A 19994-nucleotide genomic window follows, 5' to 3' on the forward strand; every position below is an offset into this window, starting at 1 on the left:
CTAGCCTTCAACCTGGACATTGAGTCGGTCACGGTCTACAGCAGGCCCCCAGGCAGCTACTTCAGCTACTCCGTGGACTTCCACCTGCCTGACCGGAACACGTAAGTGAGGAGAGGCAGTGCGAGGCTGAGGTGATGTGATGTTTGAACATGAGCGTGCGGTGGGAGCGTGTTAGAGAGAGACGCCATGTGCGTGCACATCGCCTGTCCGTGCGCGCACATGGCTTGTCTCCCTTCCAAACCAAACCGACAACAAAGTCTCGACAAGGCAAAAGCAGCGCATGCGCTGCGTTCGCTAGGCGAGACCTAAAAAGGGTGACAGGAAAGATCCCTACTGCTATCATCCAATCTTCTAGCTAGTCTCCACAATCAAGGTCCTAGGGAGAGTTCTCTTGGTAAGATTGGAAACCATGGCTGAATAGAAGTCTACTTTGTCAGATGTTGTGGGAAAATGCCCTCTGTGAAGGGTCACCCCAAACTTATTGCCTTCCTCCACTTTTTGCAGAACCTTTTTGTTGGCCTTAGGACTCTTAGCACTTTGTCACTGCTAACCAGTACTAAAATGCATGTGCTACTCCCCTATAGATGGTGACATTGTTATATACCTGACTGGCATATTTGATTTAAAAATAAGTCCCTTGTAAAGTGGTATGACCAGGGCAGGCTTTAGCACTGGTGGTGCCCAGTGCGATAATGTTTGTTGGCGCCCCCCACTGACCACCTCCGCCAATAATTCCCTCACAACCACCCTTTAACAGTACTCCTCAAGTCTCCATAACCAGTCTCTCACTCAGATGTATTTCATTAGGTTTATAGCACCACTCATACCAGTGTAGAGTGTCATAGCCATCAATCACTCATTACACAGAGACAATCAATCATGCATGTGCATATCCCTTTATAGAATACATTACATAAGGCAGAAGGCTGCAAGGTGTAGGAGTCACATGTCATCCATACTGGTAGGCAGTATAGTTTAAGAATGCTTGTTATGGTGAAGCAGAAACTCAGAAACGCAACAGCATGGTTGGGGGTTCTCTTTAATAATAAGATTTGATTTCTACCCAAATGAACCCTGTTTGCAACATTAGGATAATGATAGACTGGAGAACACATCATAACACTCTAATCTATACCTTGCAGTTTACATGCATCTCTTCAATGACAGTTAATAGCTCATTGTGCTAGATTAGGATTTTTACTTATAAACTGCAAGTAACAAAAGGGTGTCTCTTAGAAAAGCAGTAACGCACTAACCTACCAATTCACATTATATGTACTTTGTGATCTGCATGGTACACGTTCTTTGCAATAAGCATATAAACCCTCAGCACTACCTTACCATGAGTCGAAACTTCCACTAGACAAACCTCCAATCTCTCTCTAGAAAGAACATTAATCACCAGTGATATCTTGACATTTTTATGAGTGCCTAAAAATTTCTTGAGGCAAGGAAGGTGGCAGCTGGTGCTTTTAAGTGCATAATAGTGAAAACAGCGCCCCCACCCCAAGTCAGTGCCGGTGCAGTTGCACCGGTCGCACTGCCATAGAGTTGGCCATGGGTATGACATATACCCAGGGCCTGTAAGTCAAATGCTACTAGTGGGCCTGCATCATTGGTTGTGCCACCCACACGAGTAGCCATTCAAACCGGTCTCAGGCCTGTCACTGCAGGGCCTGTGTGCATAGTTTACTGTCACTTCGATTTGGCAATTAAAACTACTTGCCAAGCTTGAAACACCCCTTATATTACACATATGTCATCCCTAAGTTAGGCCCTAGGTAGCCGTATGGGCAGGATGCTGTGTAAATCAAAGGTAGGACATGTAATGGTATGATTTGTGTGTCCTAGTAGTGACAAACAGTCTATTTTGTTTTTCACTACGTTGAGGCCTACTCCTCTCATAGGTTAGCATTGGGATTCCTTAATACACTTTTAAAATGTAATTCCTGATCAGAGAAGAGCAGATTTATCATGTTTCATATGTGTGAATGGTAATGACAAATCCTCCTTACTGTTAAAGTTGGATTTAGCATTACTATTTTAGAACTGTGACATTTAGAACGTGGGCATTTCTCTGTGCTTAGAACTCTGTGTGTTTTCCAGCCTGTCTCCAATACACTTCTGGGCTGGGTGATAGCTACACTTTGTGCATTCCCTCAAGGCAGCCACAACATAGGAAGGATAGGTGTATCTGAGTACCCAGCTATATACGTCTACATTCTGATGGCCTTGCCTGGGCCAGATGGATGGCATGGGCTAACACTTCAATTGAATAGACAGTGTTCTGTCCCCACAAAAAGGACTGATTACCCTCCACAAATGACCTGGCAGACAGGACTGGGTTGAAAGAGATATTTGTGCACTTCAGAGAGCTGCTTTGAAGCCATTTCCACATCAAAGGCACTTTTGGGTATAAGTACTGGGTTTCTGATTCCATAAAATCAGACACCACTGGACTTGTAACTGAATCTCTGCCAGAGTAACTGCATGCTGCTTAAAGGACTCAATTGGACTGCTGATCTGGAAGGCCCACTTTTCTGTTTCTTGTCTTGCTGCTCTCTGACTCTGCTGAAGGAGAGCTGGACTCTGCCTTGCCTCCAAGTGATCTCCAAGTGATTGTTAGCTTGCCTCCTGTTGCTTGAGACTCAGGGTATCAAAGTCTCTGCCCTTGCTACTGTGCCTGTCACACTGAAAGTGGCCCACATACTTGCAACACAGATGTTGACGCATCTCCTGTCTGTGTGTAGAAGAACCGGCACATCAACGCGGTTGCAAGATTAAAATCCGCGCAGTACCTCATAACCAGCGCTTTGCCTGCAGAGATCGACACGTCGGACAGCGTGTCGCAGCCGCTGCAGCTTAGTGAGATCGATGCATCCCCTCAACTGCATGGCAGAATCTCCCACATCGCTCGATGCCTCTCGACTCTGGCTACCATCTTCGTAACTGACGCATCACCTTCACTGCGTGGAGAAGATCAACGCAGCTCGCTGTTTGCGACCAATAAATGTACTTTGTTCACCGGGGCCTGCATGGGTCATGTAGCTGGTGCCCAGAACAGCGTAACCTAAGGTTACCTTTTATAGGCGCTACTTGCTTCTAAGCACTTTACTGCATTTATTCCCTTGAAACTCAATATCTCAACTTTCCATACATTGGATGTTTGTCGTTTTGCCCTTGTTTTGTTTAGAATATAATAATACATTTTTCACATCAAACGAAAACTATTACCTTAAAAAAAGATAAGCAGCATGATTCATTTACTCCATGTTAGTGAAAAGTGCTAATATTAAATGTGCTAATCAAGGTATCTAAATGTTTCTTTGAGTCACTTTTAAGCTTAAATCTCTTTCTATAAGTAGAGAAGATTCATGAGACAAAAAAAGCCAGAACTGACATAAATGAAAACAAAAGTGCGTAGCTTCCTGAAGCAATCTCTTTATTTCTTAATTTTCTGCTGCATCATTGTTTGTCAGGTACACATGTTCATTATTTTTTGATAAGCTGGGTAATAACAGCATAGTGTTCAAAACCTAACATAATATGCTGAAACTCGAAACAACTCATTTTTAATTACAAATTATAGTTTCAAACTGTGACCACCCTCACATTATGTTTTCATTCCAAAGCATTTCAATGAAAAGTTCAAGTAGGACCAGCACATTAAGATCAGAGGCGAGGGTATGGAAACAACATTGACACGTTGAGTGTTGTGAGACAGCAGACGTGTGAAAAGAGGTGGGTTGGATAATTGGGCATGGCTTGTTGGTCTTTTTAGGGGCTAGTGTGGGTGTTGACACACAAGTATGGGGGTGGTGTTTGTCCTGTTCTGCTGAGACATTTTTAATGTATCAAGAGTTATGGCATCTGCATGTACCTTGCCAAATGTATATTACTGATTGTCCTAGATCAGGGTTTCTGCATCTAGGTGTGTATTGGCTGGAAGAGGGATGGCAGCTAGAAACCATGCAGTCTACATTAATTTAGGGCTATGTCTGATTGAACAGATCTCTGTAGAGTCCATCCAGGACTAACAGCGTAGAGCCCAATGGCATGCATGGGATACACGCAGTCACGCAAGAGGCTCTGTATAACCTGCAATATGTATAGAGGTTACCATAGAAGTGCAGTCAAAGTAAATGCTTTTAAAAGAATTAACAGAAATGAGAGAGGTTAGGGAGGGAGTGAGCGAAGTAGAGGGGACGAGGAAGGGAGAAAGAGAGTGAAAGAGTAAGAGAGAGAGAATGAGGAAGTGAGAGAGGGAATAAGACACGTTGTGTGTCTGTGTGTCTCAGTGGCCTTTCAGGCTGGATTTGGGTGTTTCGAATGATAAAACAAGATTTTCACCTGATTACTTTCATTATAAGAAATGTAGGTTTTAAAAAAAAATGCTGGTTCGCACTTCTTGGACTTCAGTCTCATTCACTATGTTTCATTTACTCTTGGAATATGGGTCTGATATACAAAACAAAAACATTATTACAGTCGTAAACAGCGATTCTGACTGTTTGTGATCATAATAATGTTTTTTTAATATGTACAGACCCCATTTTAGGAGTCTGTAAATTAGTATAAACCCCTAAAAAGGGCTTTTGACTCTATAAGGAATCCCTATTTGGAAGGGGTGTGTTATAGGCATCCCTTCAAATATCATTTTTTTAGGAGATGTATTCGGTCACAAAACATTGAAAAATCACCGACTCCCGAGCTGTGATGGTAAGCCATGTGAATTAAAAAACTGTTGAAGAGAGGCAGTGGTCCAGGAGCTGATCGCTAACTCTCAAACTTAATTTTTTTTAAATGTCACTTTTTTTCACTCAACTCTGTTTCCAATAAGGAAAATTTGGCTGCTTTTAAAATAAAAAGATTACTTTATTTGAAGATATCACTCTTTTAGCCGCTGCAGGCCACCATCTCTATGATGGTATCCTATTTCAGGAAATCACAATTTTCAACCTATCTCATAAATAATCACAAGGCAGGTCAGATTGCAAACTGGGAATTTTGCGAACCAACCTATTAGTTCATAGGTTAGTTCATAGGTTAGTTCATAAAATTTCACATTGGTCGCAAAAATTCTGGTTGTAATTTGCACCAGTATTTTGCAAACACTATCTTTCACATCAGGACCTATGAAACTGGCTCATAGACCTTTCAATGAGAACTAACGCTCCCTATTTTAGTCCGCTTTCTATTAAAGAGTGCACCCTACCCACAGTCTTCAAATCCAAGTTGAATTACCTGCTGAAATGAAGCTCAGTGATGGATGGCAATCCAAGAGACAGAACTCATTTTTTCCATGTCTTGTGATAAAGATACATACTAATTACTTTGTCGTTAGATAGCACGCAGAGTTGTTCTGTTTATGACACACTTATTTTGTTTTATTATATGTGTGGCTGTCTAATAAATGAAGAACATATGTACGTGTTCACTTTGACGCACACACATTATATTTGTAATTTTCCGACACTGTGTACGCTTTAAACACAATTACAGAATATTGACCATTAGCCATATTACAAGATGATCTTCAGTTCCTACTGTCATCCTGAATCAGACCATGGCCTGTAAGGGGCAGCAAGGGAGTTGCAGACCACACTGAATGCTGCACTCTGGAAAGCTAGGGACGCTATAAAATTTAATTAGTTTTTTGAAGGCATTTTTTTCTAAAATGATCACCTTCTCAGGCAGTTTGGAAAATATATTGCCTATTGTGTGAGACTGATTTCCTGCAGCATCATCCATAGGCACTGCTTTCTGATTGGTCATCTCTCGGGTACCATTTAATGGTACACTGTTGCAACTCAGGGAACGGGACTTTTTTTCTGTCTCTTGGACAGACAGATACCTGTATATGAAAGAAGATGGCTTATGTTTGGTTGCAGCAGAATCCTCTTCTGGAAAGCAGTCATCAGGTGAGCCCTGCTCTTCTTCAAAAGCCTGACTGACCCAATTCTTTGGACTGATTATTTCATTTCTAGGCTGCACAGTGATCTTGGTGAAAGGAATGTTGCTCCCACATGTCCCCAGGGAAGGCTTATTAGAAACAGTATTCTCTTTGGGCGTGTTCATTTGGTTCAAGGCATGGGTCGGTGTCCATGGGTGATGCTGCTTGGTCACTCGGGTGGCTGTCTCTCGGATGATGCTCCAGTCTCGCTGTATGTCTTCTCTGGTTGTGAACTGAGATGTCACGGTGAAGCGGATGATGAATCTGCCCTTGATGGTGGCTGGAATTAGGAACATGCGGCCATCTTTTGTCAGTTCTTTCAGGACCTGTTCTGTTAGGCAGTCGGGCCCCTGTTTATACAAATAATCACACAGTTAAATGATATAATATAATAGCTCAGTAAGTGACATATATGCGGCACTCGAGGGCCAAGGTCCTAAGCAGCATTAGAGCGGTTGGGATCACGGGATGGCTGATTCGAGAAATAAGCATGAAAAGACTTTGGGCTGTTATCAAAATATACATGGAACAGGTACCTGACCTTTAACCTTCTTATATTACTACAGTTGTATCTTTCAACAGTGGGTCAAATAAGATGTATTTACTACCGAGACTCACTTCATCCCCTGTGTGTCACCACTCCCACCAAAGACAGATGATGACTAAAGGTGACGCATGGAGCATCTCTCCAACTAACAATCCTTTCCTACCACGCTCAGCCTCACCTCCCGCACCAGTCAAAGTAAAGAACAGCACCAAATGTATCGTGTTCTGCAAGAAAATTTAATTCAGCATTTTAATTTATAGTCAAAATCTTAGTTCAATATTTATTAAGGACCAAACAAACATTGGTTGACCTGCCGAGAGTAAATGCAGGGAGATATTCTCAAGAACATGTGATGAGTACCGCAAATTGAGCTTAACGCAACTCTTCATATCGCAGTCCATTGCGGGAAAGTAATGCTGTGTGAACTAATGCCGTGTATTCATAACACGGAGGCACCATGTGATAGGCCCACCATAACTCCTCAAATGTCTGCAATAAAGTCATCACGACGCCGCAAAAATGCAAAACACGAACACATAAAAAGTGGCGATGAGGCCAATCGCGATACAAAAATCAGCAAAACCCAGTGACAGGCCTGCAAATCCCACGTCGGTGGGAAAAATCACCATAAAAGAAGAAAAAAAAACAGACAAACCAATGCCAAACAACAGCGAAGCACAATGGATGCTGCCAGAGCAAGTACGGAGGAGAACCAGAACCCCACAAGCCCCCCGGAGGACCAACCTGGGACATCGGTGTCAGGGAAGGGCAAGGAGAAGAGTAGGAAGAAGAGCTTCAGTCCGCAGGAAAACAGGATCCTGATAGTGGAGGTGGTAGAACACCATTAACAACTGTTCGTCACCTCCACTGTGTCATTGGCAACAGAAAATGGACTATGGCAGTCCATTGTGGAGAAGATGAATGCATTCGGAGTGCTGAAGAGGGCAATGGAAGAGGTCAAGAGGTGCTGGAATGACGTCAAGCGCAAACCAAGCTGAAAATTGACAACAAATGGAAGGCAGCAATGCAGACTGGAGGTGGGAGTCCTGCGCCACAGGAGGAGCTGGACGATTTGGAGGAAATGGTGTCCACAGTCATCAGTGGGGAGATGGTGGCAGGAGTGGGTGGACGAGACGCTCTTCAACATGACCAGACACAACGTCAGCTGGGTGAGTACCAACCAGGGACTGGGAGGACGGGGGATATGGGCACAATGGCACAAATGCACAATTAAGTAGAGCATATCTGCAAACAAACCATGCCCCAGAACCCCAACTCCCACCAAGAGACCAATGTACCCAAGTACGCAACTTCTCAGCACCGTATTAGCACGGAAGTCAAAGGCACACCGCATGTAAGGGAGAAGGGGCAGCAAACTCAGGGCTGCAGGGGTGACTCCCCCAAATTGCAGCACACACACACACATAACATGCAGGGCACAACAACATTGACAACCATGTGGTACAAACCGCAACACGTCCACAACAGGACACAACAGATGCTGCTTGTGTGTAGAAACTGGCCAATCACATTTGGCATTGCAGGGAAATGTGAGCTGAGAACGTACAAGTACAAACACACATCCATCATATTGTCGCAATGTCCACTGTCCCCCATCAAATAGGCAACTCCCCCCAAACAGCCACAATGTACACAGTCATGCAGTCCGAATGAAAAAATGTACAATGCAACAACATACATGTGTACACATTGTTAAACTGCATCTTCCCTTCACATTGCAGAGGGACAATTAACACTTTCTGCAAAGCAGCCCAAACCTCTCTTGTCTGATGATGAAGAGGACCACCACAGCTTCTACTCCGTCGCCCTCCAATAGCTCATGGAGAGCCACCGCACCCCACCTCCAGGAGCATGGCAGCCAAGCCGCTACAAGGAGAACCCAGCCCCTGCACAGACCACGCAGAAGGCACCACCCACCACCACAGCTGCCCCCCAGGACAACGCCGTGTGTTGGGGTGCCAGGAGAATCTGGCTGAACAGGTGCGGGTGGGCTTCGACCTAATGGCAGCCAAACTAAATGCCATACGTGGGTGTCTAAGTCCCATCAGGGACCCCTCACGGTCCCTAACGGACACCCACAGTCCGCTCCATGCTCTCCAATGGACAATAGCTGACATCGCTGGAGCCCTGACTCAGAGACTAGAATAACTGTTCAGTCAGAGTGGCACTAGCGATGTCACATGGGTGTTGGAAAACATGCGGAGGTCAATGGAGACCATGGAGCAGACGGAGGCAGAAAGAGCAGCTGCCACAGCTGCACACCAGTGAGAGGTAGCTGGGTTCCTCAAAGACCTCAGGACCATCTTCATGGCATTGCTGCCACAAGGCCTGGAACTGATGCATGCTGCTGCTACCACTACATCCACATCTCTGCCCCCTGTAGTGTCAGTGCCACACAGTGCGGCTGGCATTCCACCTCCGGCCCCTGATGTGCCACTGCCACACAGTGCTGGAGACAGACCACCACCACCCACACTTGAGGCACATGAAACTGCAGAGGATGAAGAAGTGGATGAATCTGCCATTGTGGTAAGAAGGACGGAGTAGCATGCATCTCCGCCATAGGGCCTGTTTCTGCTTGGTTCTCCCCTCTGCATCATCACCTCCCACTGTCCCTCGATACACTCTGTGACACTCACCTTGGACCTCAACATGGAATGCCATATCCTGTTTGATCGCCAATGACACAGAAGCGGACTAAACTCCTCCTCTTCCTTTGGACTTGTCATTCCCTGAAGGACCCTGGCTGGCCCTCCACGGGCCAACATTGTAAAGTGGGGTTTGCATGGCCCTGTGCTGCTCCAGCTGTAACACTCCTTTGAAAGTGCCTTAAACATACATAATCACACAGATGTGTCATGTCTATGATCTTTTAGGTGTTGGAGTATGGATGAATGTAGGCTCAATGATTCCCCCTCACGTCCATGTTGCTCATGTCGTTGGACTTGGGTCACAGGGTGACACATTGCCGAATGCGGTCCTGGTGGTGCCGACACAACGACGGGGACACATGCATTAGTTACTTCCTTGTCCAGCCCAGTACGGAACCAAATCCAGAGCGTCCGGGAGTTATTGTTCACACCCTTATGTTGGACTGGCATACGCCAGGCCAGACCAGCCCACTACGCTTACGCTCACGGGGACAGACAACGCTACATGTCCCAGGTCTTCCCAGTAGTGATCTGCTGATCACAGGTCTAGTTGTCAGCATGTCACAGCTACTCCTTCATGGCTGGTTTACACCCACACCACACCCATCCAGCACACAAGTCACAAGACGTGAGCCTGCCAATTAAAATGGCCAGGCGCACGTGGTGGACGCCATTTCCGCTCTCTATCTGGGTGCATCCGTGTGATGTACATGTAGGCATAAGGGCCTAGGGCCCTGCAACATCACATTCCCCAGGGCCAGAGGTGACATACTGTCATCCGCAACACGATACCCAATCATACAGGGTCCATGACTTTTGGGGCACAGACTTGGTGGCACCGCATACACTGTGGCCGGCACAGACACACCGCCACGGGACGGTGACTTTCGGTGCACTGAGGTAGGGGCACCTTAAGTGCTGAGCGGGGGGGCAGCCTGCGATGATGCCCTGTCCTGGTGATCCGGACTGGTGTCGATTGATGTGAGCCCTGCTAGACCGCAGTGTAGGCCTGAGCCAGAGGGCAGTGCGTGCCCACCAACACATGGAATGGCCTCGCGGGTCTCAGAGTTAGTGGCACCTCAAGGACTGAGCGGGTGTGCAGCCTGCGATGATGCCCTGTACACTGGTATGTCCTCTGTCATAGAAAAACCAAGACCCAGAATCAAATGTGAGACCTGGAGGCCCGCGAAGTGAGGCTGCATGGTGTGGAGGGTGCAATGTTCGCAGGCCCCGGGCTCGGGCTTTGCACCAGCATGTGGTGGGCCCTCTTAGTGATACGCCAGTGGCAGAAGGGGAGCAGTGAGGCCTGTGTGCGCACTTGCGGGCATGCACGGCTGGGCAGCGGGAGGGGCTGGGTGCAGCTGCCTGGATGCCCATGGGCAGACAGGCGATGATGTCGTTTGCAATTGTATGTACTTTGCCATTCATGTATCTGGACTCTGTTTCAGATGACGGATCTGTTTCAGATGTGGGACCTGGTGAACTGCACTACATACCGGCAAGTGGTTGGAGAGACACACCGGTGTCAGTGGGTGAGCAGTGAGGCATGGGTGCGCCGTGTCGGTACTCTCTCCCCCTGTCCCTCTCTTCTTTTATCTGTGTCTCTCTCCATCTCTCTTTCCGTCTTTCTCTCTCCCCCCTCTCTTTCCGTCTTTCTCTCTCCCCCCTCTCTTTCCGTCTTTCTCTCTCCCCCTCTCTTCTCTCTCTCCCTCTCTTTTTCTCTCTCTCTGTCCTTTGATGAGCGCAAAACACACCTTCTCATCTGGATTTTTGTCTTACAGGCTGTGACCTCCAGATTGCCCGAGGAAAGCCGCCATGTGTCTTCATTTCTGTTCTGTGTTTATTTGAATAAATGTGTGTTTGTTAATTCGAAGAGGAATGTGTGATGCTCATTTTTGTGATGACACATACATGTCACCAAATGTGATTATGCGACATCAGGCGGATTATTTGGTACATGATTTTGTGTAGTTGATGTGGTATGTCTTTGCCCAGGGGGGAGACTCTGGGGGGGGGGGGGTTGGCAGGCCTCGGGGTGGTGTTGGTGGGTGTTGTGGCCCTGTTGGGGCTCCGAGCTGCATGATCAGTGGCTCCATGGCATCTGTTGTTCTTCATGTGTGGCTGTGTGCTGGGATCCCTTTTCTGGTGCAGGCTGGGACAATGTTTTTTGATGCTGCTATCGTGGGTAAACCGATGATTTGGGCTGTTAGCACCAGTTTATAAATGAGGAGATAAATTTATCGCGACTTTGGCTGTGATAAAGTGCTGTTAACTCGGCAATAGTTCCTTGAGAATATGCCCCCCAGTCTTTTAAAGAAAGTAGATAATGAAGAACTACAGAGCAATGTTCTCCCAAAACTCTACGCTGCCTGAGACAGTGTTCCTGGACAGAGCTCCAAGTGAGTTATTCTCCTCTACTTTACACCACTGAATATCAAACAAAATGAGTGTTTCGACTATCAAGCACCAAACACACTTAATGAATGATCTGTTTGTATCCTAATGTGGTTGCTTCATAATGTATGCCACCTGTGATTGGCCACTCTCTGTTATTAAGGGACTACCTATGCCATGGTGTCCAACATTCATCCATGGAGTTCTTGCACTTTTGGATGAATAATGCCTCCTTGCACAAGTAATAATCCACTGCAATATAATGCGTCACATTTGAAATACGTTATTCACTTTGCACATAGACATCCCAAAGTTAAGATTATAAGACAGCGGCCTTTTGTATCCCTAATCTATAAGTAAAATCGTGTTCATTGTCAGGAGCCCAGGTTTGTGGGAAGGTTCTCTATATAGGCTTGTAAATAGTGAAGTACTTAACATGAGGTTTTTAACAAATGTTAGCAGCATGGTGAAGTAGATTGTGTGTTTATGTCCTAAAATGACTTGCGGGTAACCTAGGCGTAAGTTGCATTGAAATAAATTTATCAGGGTGTGGCCAAGGCTGAGACCTACTAAGAAATGTCTCTACTAGACTCCATGTGCCAGGTGCCTGTTGGGCCTGAAACATACAAGCAGAAGAGGTCCAATTTATAAAAGAACAAACAATGATTAGAGGGTGTTCTGTCTAGAAGTGACTTGTAGGAGCAGCCCAATTTCGAACCCTCCATGGTTTAATCTTACCAGCTCACCCACAATGGCAGGCAGCCAGCTGGTCATAACCCAACCCCATGGGTCAGCCATATTCGATCTTGACGCCTTTTACTCTCAAACTCACAAGATGGAGGACGCATGGACATGCAGTCCCAGTACCGAGAGACTAGGTCAGCACTGGGACCTTTGGGTCTTCCCTGGTTAGCAGTGAAGGACTGGGTAAAGTACCAGGGCCCATAAACTTGTGATGAGCTTACAAATAGATATGGGGCCGTGGGGAGCACACTACCATCTCCTACAGGTTGGGGTCCTGCGACCCGCTTAACCAAGCACATTTCTGACAACTGCCATGCAGAGACCTCTGCGTTGAAGGAGTATGGGTCCAAACAACATCACACGGAGTGCCTCAAGAGACAGGGGATAGTGCTGTAACCTGGTTGGGACATCCTAGCCTCGCAGACTCACTCTACAAGTGCCAAAGGCAAATAGTGTGAGGGGATCAATCGCATGTCCCCAAACCTTGACCCACAGTGTACACAAAAGGCAAGACTTAATCACACCAATCCCAAGCCTTTGACCGAGGGGCTGGTAAAATCAAGCCTCTCTGGCGGAGTGGTGGGTGTGTCCCCCCTTCGAGCCCTGCTGTCGTACAACTGAAGACTTTTTCAAAGTGACTAACATACTATACTACGGACTTGAGTAGTGCAACCATGTTTGTGCTGTCGCCCTATGCTCACCGGTCAAACAAAAGATGAAGGAAATGCCTAGTAACAGGAAAACTACTCCAAAAGCAACGTCCATTAAAGACATACTCCACATACTGACAGCTCACGCGCAACTCATGAGAGTCACATAAACAAGCCACAAGGCTCTCAAACACCAGCTACCAAGGAGGACATCAGAATCCCCCTTCTAGAAATTTTGTAATGACCTGACCTCCCTAGAACAGGACCTCACAGCGAAAATCTCAGAACTTGATTGGACAGAGAGTAGCCTGGCCAAACAGGCGCCCAAACAGAATGAATAAGCTTTCCAGATCAAGCCCATAAAACATCAACAAATAATGAGAAACAAAATTGACGACCTTGAAAATTGGGCCTGGCCCAGCAATATTCATTTAAGAGGCAACAACAAGGACATACCAAAGCAAGAGATAGAGGCAAATGTCCAAGAGCTTTGGTACACTTACATCAACGCCCGCCCGAAGAGCCAACTCTTCTCGACCACACACATAGGATATTGACGGTCTACTAACAATGCAAAATCCTGGTTCCTAATGTGCTTACATGGGTCGACCACTTCTGAGATAAAGAAAAGATCCTCTTTGAGGCCCAGAAATAAGAACCATTGATCTTAAAGGTTGGTATTATCTCACTCTACCCACTGAGGAAATATACCAGCGCTTTCATCTCCCCATCATGGAAAGCTTCACATTAGCACTACTGAGACATTGGGTATCCAAAAGATATATAGGGGAACCCCTTTAGATCACCCACTCCACTGGAGGCCCTATTTATAAGTTGATGCGGAAACGATCGTCCCCAGCTTTTCTTCACAAAAGATACTACAGGCTTAAACCTGCTAACTCCGAAGACTCCTCTGGAAGCAATTAAATATGCTTAACCAGACGCAATCTCTGAACAGCTAGAGCAAACACGCTGCTCCCCGTATGTTTTCACTTGGGAGAGACTGAGATCTACCCATTCAGTGTTTAACACTATCGTCCGAACAGATACGTCTGACACAATCTCTCCTGACAAATCTTTTTACAACAGAATTCAGGGGTCAACTACTTTAAACATTAGAGTCCTGAAGATGGTCTCACCGATGGAAGCCTAGAGAGCGAAACGTCAACTTTTACACTTTTTTCTTAACATTGTAACAGTGAAGGCTGGAGTGATAGATTTCTCCTGCTTGTTCCATTGTATGTGTCATTTACAAGTACCGTTCATGAACTCTTAAGATAAAATCAATTTTTTACATACACCCGTGTTTTGCTATACATTGTTTTTTATATATATTTTTGTGTGATTTGTTCAGAAGTACAAAAATATAGTGCAGTTAGAAATTAGGTTGTCAAAAGAAATTAATTAGCAAGCAAATAATAAACCTTGCATCCAACTGTGAATGACAATATTACAAACTGAGTACTACAATAAATCCCTTGAAGGCACACCTACCTGTTCATTGACTTTGCCCGAACCCTCAGGGGTAGATTGGGTTGCCCATTATACTCACCTATTTATAAATAGGCTCTGAGGTAAAGGCTTTTCCTGGTTTCACAAGGGATTTCAACAACTTAATTCCAAATCCAGAAACACATATGTGCAGGTATGGGAGTAGTACTTGGGGATTCCAGAGTGCTCTAGGGCAGCAATATGGCACCAAGCAATCAAAACATTAATGAGTACAACCTCTGGAAAATGCCTACAAAATCATGACTCGCTGGTACCTCTCACCGGCCATCTAAAAGCAATGTTTGGGGGATCGGACTTCTGCTAGAGGAGCAGTGGGGGAAAGGGAACGCCCTTACCAGTTTGGTGGGGATGCACGCGTAAGGGATCTCTTAAGAGCCGGAGGGACGCAGTGACAGTGGCTTGAGCGTGACCGAGCCTCTGGGGACTCGTGATCATCAGACACGGGGTTCGTTTTTAATGGATGGTTGCTGGTACGCTTGACCTTAGCAACCACAAGGTGTTTTGAGTGTGAAGATTTACATTTGAGAAACCCCTTGATTGCCCTGATGAAGTTGCTGGAATGTTGAGCAACGAAACGTGTTGGCACGGCATTTAAGTAAATATGGTACATAATTAACCATTTTTAACCGGGAGGTTTGCAGCATTGGTGTAAAGATTGGAAAGCCAGCAAACCTTACCAATTTTCAAATTTTTATTCACCTATGGACCTAATACATAGGTCCGTATCCTTTGGGGTTTTAGCTGTTTGGGTGTGGTGATAAGCACATACATGAGTTATTACTCACTATTAGCACACCCGTTTTGGTTCTTTATCCAGCCTTTTAACCTTTTCAGCGCGACCGCGATTCCCCCTCCGGTGCTGGGCCGTAATAAAAACGGGTGTGGTCGTGACGGAACAGTTCCGTCATGAGCACAGCTCAACGGTAGCTCATGACGGAACCGTTCCGTCATGAGCATGGAAGGGGTTAACACTGAGCTTCTTTGCGCGTTTCTTCTTCACACTTCATAACAGAGAGAGAGTTTATTGCCCATTTGTTATAATACTAATAATTAATAAGTGTCTATTATTCATTATAATAAAACAGAGAAACTACTGCAGGAGCACGGTTCCCACACATGGAGCCTTCCCCCTTCCCCCTCCTCCTGCTCCATATGCCGCTATCGTCTCCAACAGCAGCGGAGCCGCATCACGCGGCAGTGCCTCTCACGACCTGGTTTGGCCGTAAAATGTGAGAAGAAAGAGTTGGCCCTAATTGAGAAGCACTTGCAGGAGGCACACATGTATGTATGTGTATGTGATGAAGCAAAGCTTCGCATATTTTGCGGCTTGCCGAAGTCAAGAACCTCGTTTATGTGTAATACGGTAACAAGTGTATGTTCTACTAACATTTATGTTTAGTTTGGATAAGGATCGTGAAGCTTGCACATGTGTTTTACTAAAATAATTTACTCGAGTCATCTAAAATGGCCGCCGCTTGTATTTAGTTACTGCGCATGCGTCAGCCACACTCACGTGTCCTGACGCGTCTGCAGAAGTGGAGGGAAAGTTATGCGCATGCGTAATTCATAGCTGTGCTTATCATGTGGTACTGCTCGTGCCACTGCTTTTGTGACTGTATCAATGTGGCTAACATTTAAACGCAATAGTTTTATTTCTTGATGATGAGTTAAAAGTATAAATCCTGTGATGTGTTTTCATAATGACATTACTATGTATTAATTTGTTTTCGCTTACTTTTCATGTACCGCGGGGAATGGGGTTTTGTCTGTGCCGAGAACCATTTTGGAGGTCCCTCTGCGCCTGCGCGACTTGCCGAGGCATGACAGACCTTGACTGATGGAACACAGCCAGTTGGCAGTGATGAGCAAGATGCTCCTGAGAAACGACCCGAAAACTCGGCTGAACCAATCATATGTGCTCACAGAGCAACAATGTTAAAGTTACCATTGTATTTCTGCACCAGTTCTCATGAGAACCCCAATCTAGTTAGGCGGTACCCTATTATGCAAATGTAGGCTTGAAACACTATGTCGTGATTGGTGTGTTACCCAAATCCTACCTTAGGACCAATCGAAATTAAGGGATTCTGACACTTTGCAACATTGGGGGGTGGTACACTGTCCCCAAACTGTATATCTACCCTGGGTTCACCTAGTGAACCGTCCGACTTGTCTGGTTTAGCTGACCTGTCACTGACCCAACGCACTCAATAGGTGACTGAAGATACAGAGCGCTGCGAAGCACTCTGTCCGAATTTGACCATAGACTGAGGTTCTACTGAACCTTAAAGTGCTGGCAAAGCACTTAGCTGGGAGTTCGCTGACCCAATCGGGGTCTTGATCGATAGCTGCAGAGCGGGTGGAGCGCAGGCGTTGCTTCCGAACTGTGGGTTCCGGTCCTGTCCTGAAGAGGGTCCTGTCCTGAGGGTTTGCTGTCCTGTCTTGAGGGTCCTGTCCTGACTCCTATTCCGAGGGTATCCTGTTCTGTCCTGGGTGTCCATTCTGCACCTGCTGTCCTTTGAGGGGTATCCTTCCTTGAGGGTTTCCTGTCCTTAACTGACCCGTGGCCAGGGTTTGGTTTCCACACCTTTCTAGGTAAATATTGCTCTGAAACTCTTAAATCTTGCACCTTCTGAATTTCTAACTTTTGCTTTAATAAAGTTCATCATTGCATATGTTATATTTTCCATGCCTTTCCGCAACTATTGAAAATCAATTACATATTTTTCAAAGGTTTGTTCCTATGTCTTCTCACTGGTTAAAAATTATATTTTGCATTGCAGTTTGTAATTTTCTGATATGGTCTAGAACTTCATTGCCTAGATTGTTCAAAGGCCCATTCACCTTAAGTGAAGCGTGTTACTCTTTATAGGCCCTCCCATAGTTATTCATGCATAAACTGTCCATGCTTAAACATTTCTGAGATTTATAGTATTTTCCATCTGCATTTCATATTACATTTGAATGATTACCCTGTCATTATTTCTTTATGCCTATATAATTTACGTTATCTTGGTTATTGATTGCCTTATTTTACTGTACCTCATGCAAGAAAATAATGAATTTTAGATAAACATTTTAAAACTTCCAGTTGTCCGTGGTCATTTAAACAGTATTTGAATGTTATTGTTTGGGTTTGTATTTTGCTGCCTTTCTTTTACAGCTAGCTCCCTGATTCATTGTGGTCATTAGGTACCCGCATCGGTGGATGGTAAGTCGGGTGCATTGAAAATTATTAGCAGGGAACACACACACATCAACTTGGTAGAGCTCGTGAAGTCACCTGATTAATGTATATGGTGATTTGAAAGTATATGGGCCCTGAAGCCGGAAACGGCGAAAACTATTGGTCGGGTGGCCTCGCGCGCTCTATCAGTTTTCTGGTAGCTAGAGGATGGTTAGGGACTAGTTGAGAGTAAGGCAGGGATTAGTTGGACTAGTTGAGTCGGAAGCTGCTAGTATATTGATGCTGCTAGAAGAGCGGCTGTTCTAAGAGACCTGATCATTCTCTTGTGAATACGCTGCTGAAACTCATGAATTTTTGCATTGTTATTATTCTTGTTCTTATATTGTTATATGTACTAATCCATGCATTTGTAAACCGTATCGTTTCATGTTGTCCGAACTCCCCGGGGAATTGAAAGGGCAAGTGGTGAATAGAATCCATTGTCCTGAGGTCACAGGCTCGAGGAAAGTTAGGTGCAGGTTAGGATAACCGGGAAGCACTAACTAGGGTTTTTCTGAATACATGTGTGAATAAATGACAGTAACGGGTTCATTGGCAAAATTCCCATAGTGGCGTAACCTAGTAAGGGTCACATCGGAAGAGTAGCAGGTTCCTCGGAGCTAGCGTGAAAGCAGAGGGGTCCGCTGAGAAACCTTAAACTCGGATTATATCCCGGAAAGAAGTGGATGAGTTTAGGGGAATAACAGGTTCACCGATGCTAGAGTGAAGGGTAGGCGGAAGAGATCTGCCCGCAGCGAGTGAAAAGTAAATGGAAGTAGTTTACTTGCAGTAAAACAATTCTTTCTCTGTCTAGACACTTGAGCACTGTGGCGAATGTGTATTTGTTGTAAAATAACCAAGCACTGAGCACTTTAAAAGAAAGAAAGTTTCCGTTACCTTGTGAAGGGAGGGGGTCAGCCGCGAAGCGTCTCTGACGTCACTCTGTGCCGCGCTGGGATTGGTGGAAGCAGCGGGCGGGTAGCGGAGCTGAGTTTGTAAAGGAGGGGTGAGCGCCGGAGCGTGGGAACTATCTCACGAAGGGGCCGCGCACCCATTGGCCGAGATTATTTAGAGTCGCGCACCCATTGGTTGCACGAATTTCTGAAGTGCGTTCTGATTGGAGGTAGTTTGTAAACAAAGTTTAGCGGAGAAGTCGTATGTGGCACTCGCAGACTACAGGAACTCGACCTGATCCAAGGCATCTAGGGTTTGAAAGGGATCAGTGGAAGACTAACAGATACGATATTATGTACGGAACAAAGAGAAAAATGTCCCTTATAAGTAAGGTGAAAAATTATTTTAAAACGGACAAACCGATTAAATCTAGAGAAGGTGTTCTTGTCCCACCACCTAATACTCCTGCCTCATTCATGATGTTTGACCGAGGGTACAATACCTGTGTGTGGTTGGAGAATTGGGTGAAGTACACAAAAGATGACGGAGTATTGGCTTTTCCGTTAGATGGTACTTTCAATGGTAGGATCCTATTTAATTTAAGGACTCGGATGAACGAATTGCATCCCAGACCGAGACTAACGCAGTATGAGGCATTAGAGGAATGGGAGATTGAGGCTTTTGAAAGAGAAAGACCCCGAATGGACAAGGGTTTGACCAAGTGGTACCCCAGGCAGAAACAGGAGTCCAGGGATAAAAGGATGAAACAGTGGAGGCAGAGCATGATTGTTGAGGGTCTGTTCCCCATGATGCCGGCATGTCGTAACCCTGCAGCGGGTGAGAAAAGTACTGAAAAGTGTAAGCATTGGGGGGCCCCGGGGGAATCAGATGATGAATTGATAGATGACATTTGTACCAGAAGTCCGCCACCTTATAATGAGGGAACCCGTCCTTCCAGTGTAGGAGATGCTCCCCGACGCCACTTCCTCAAGGAAGAAGACAGGTCCCTAGGACTGGGAGGGGGTGGTCAAGGGTTACCCTATTTTGAGAAACCCGAACCGACGGAAACAAGGGATATATATCCCAAAGTGCCCGTAGGTCAGGAAGAAAATTACTCACGTACAAAAATGTTCCTTCCCAGACCCCTGTATGAAAGCGAAGAGAAACCATCGAATTCAGGACTGCCTTTTGTTCAACCTCCATATGGGGAAGAGCGCAGGTCCTTTAATACTGGGACTTTATTCCCGAAACCAAATTATGATGGAGGACCAAGTGAAACGCATCCTACTGCCCCGAGTTTTACTCCTCCATTGACCCCACAGATATTACATGACACAACTTTAAGAAGGATACTAGTGGAAAAAGAGCAAGAGGCTCTAACTAGACAAAGGACAGAAATAAT

At 45.6% G+C, this 19994-nt stretch overlaps 1 protein-coding gene across 1 annotated transcript in view; it reads right to left on the reverse strand.

Annotated features, from left to right (window-relative positions):
- Window positions 1-3425: 3425 nt before the first annotated feature.
- Window positions 3426-19994, reverse strand: part of HDC (histidine decarboxylase) — a 250370-nt gene continuing 233801 nt past the window's right edge. Inside the window, exon 12 of the mRNA XM_078684752.1 lies at window positions 3426-6303. Within this exon, the coding sequence (XP_078540878.1) occupies window positions 5560-6303 (744 nt within the window). The 3' untranslated portion in view covers window positions 3426-5559. The remainder of the gene's footprint in view (window positions 6304-19994) is intronic.

Source organism: Lissotriton helveticus, chromosome 3_2 (assembly GCF_964261635.1).
Source record: "Lissotriton helveticus chromosome 3_2, aLisHel1.1, whole genome shotgun sequence".
In the NCBI taxonomy this organism is placed as follows: Eukaryota; Metazoa; Chordata; class Amphibia; order Caudata; family Salamandridae; genus Lissotriton; species Lissotriton helveticus.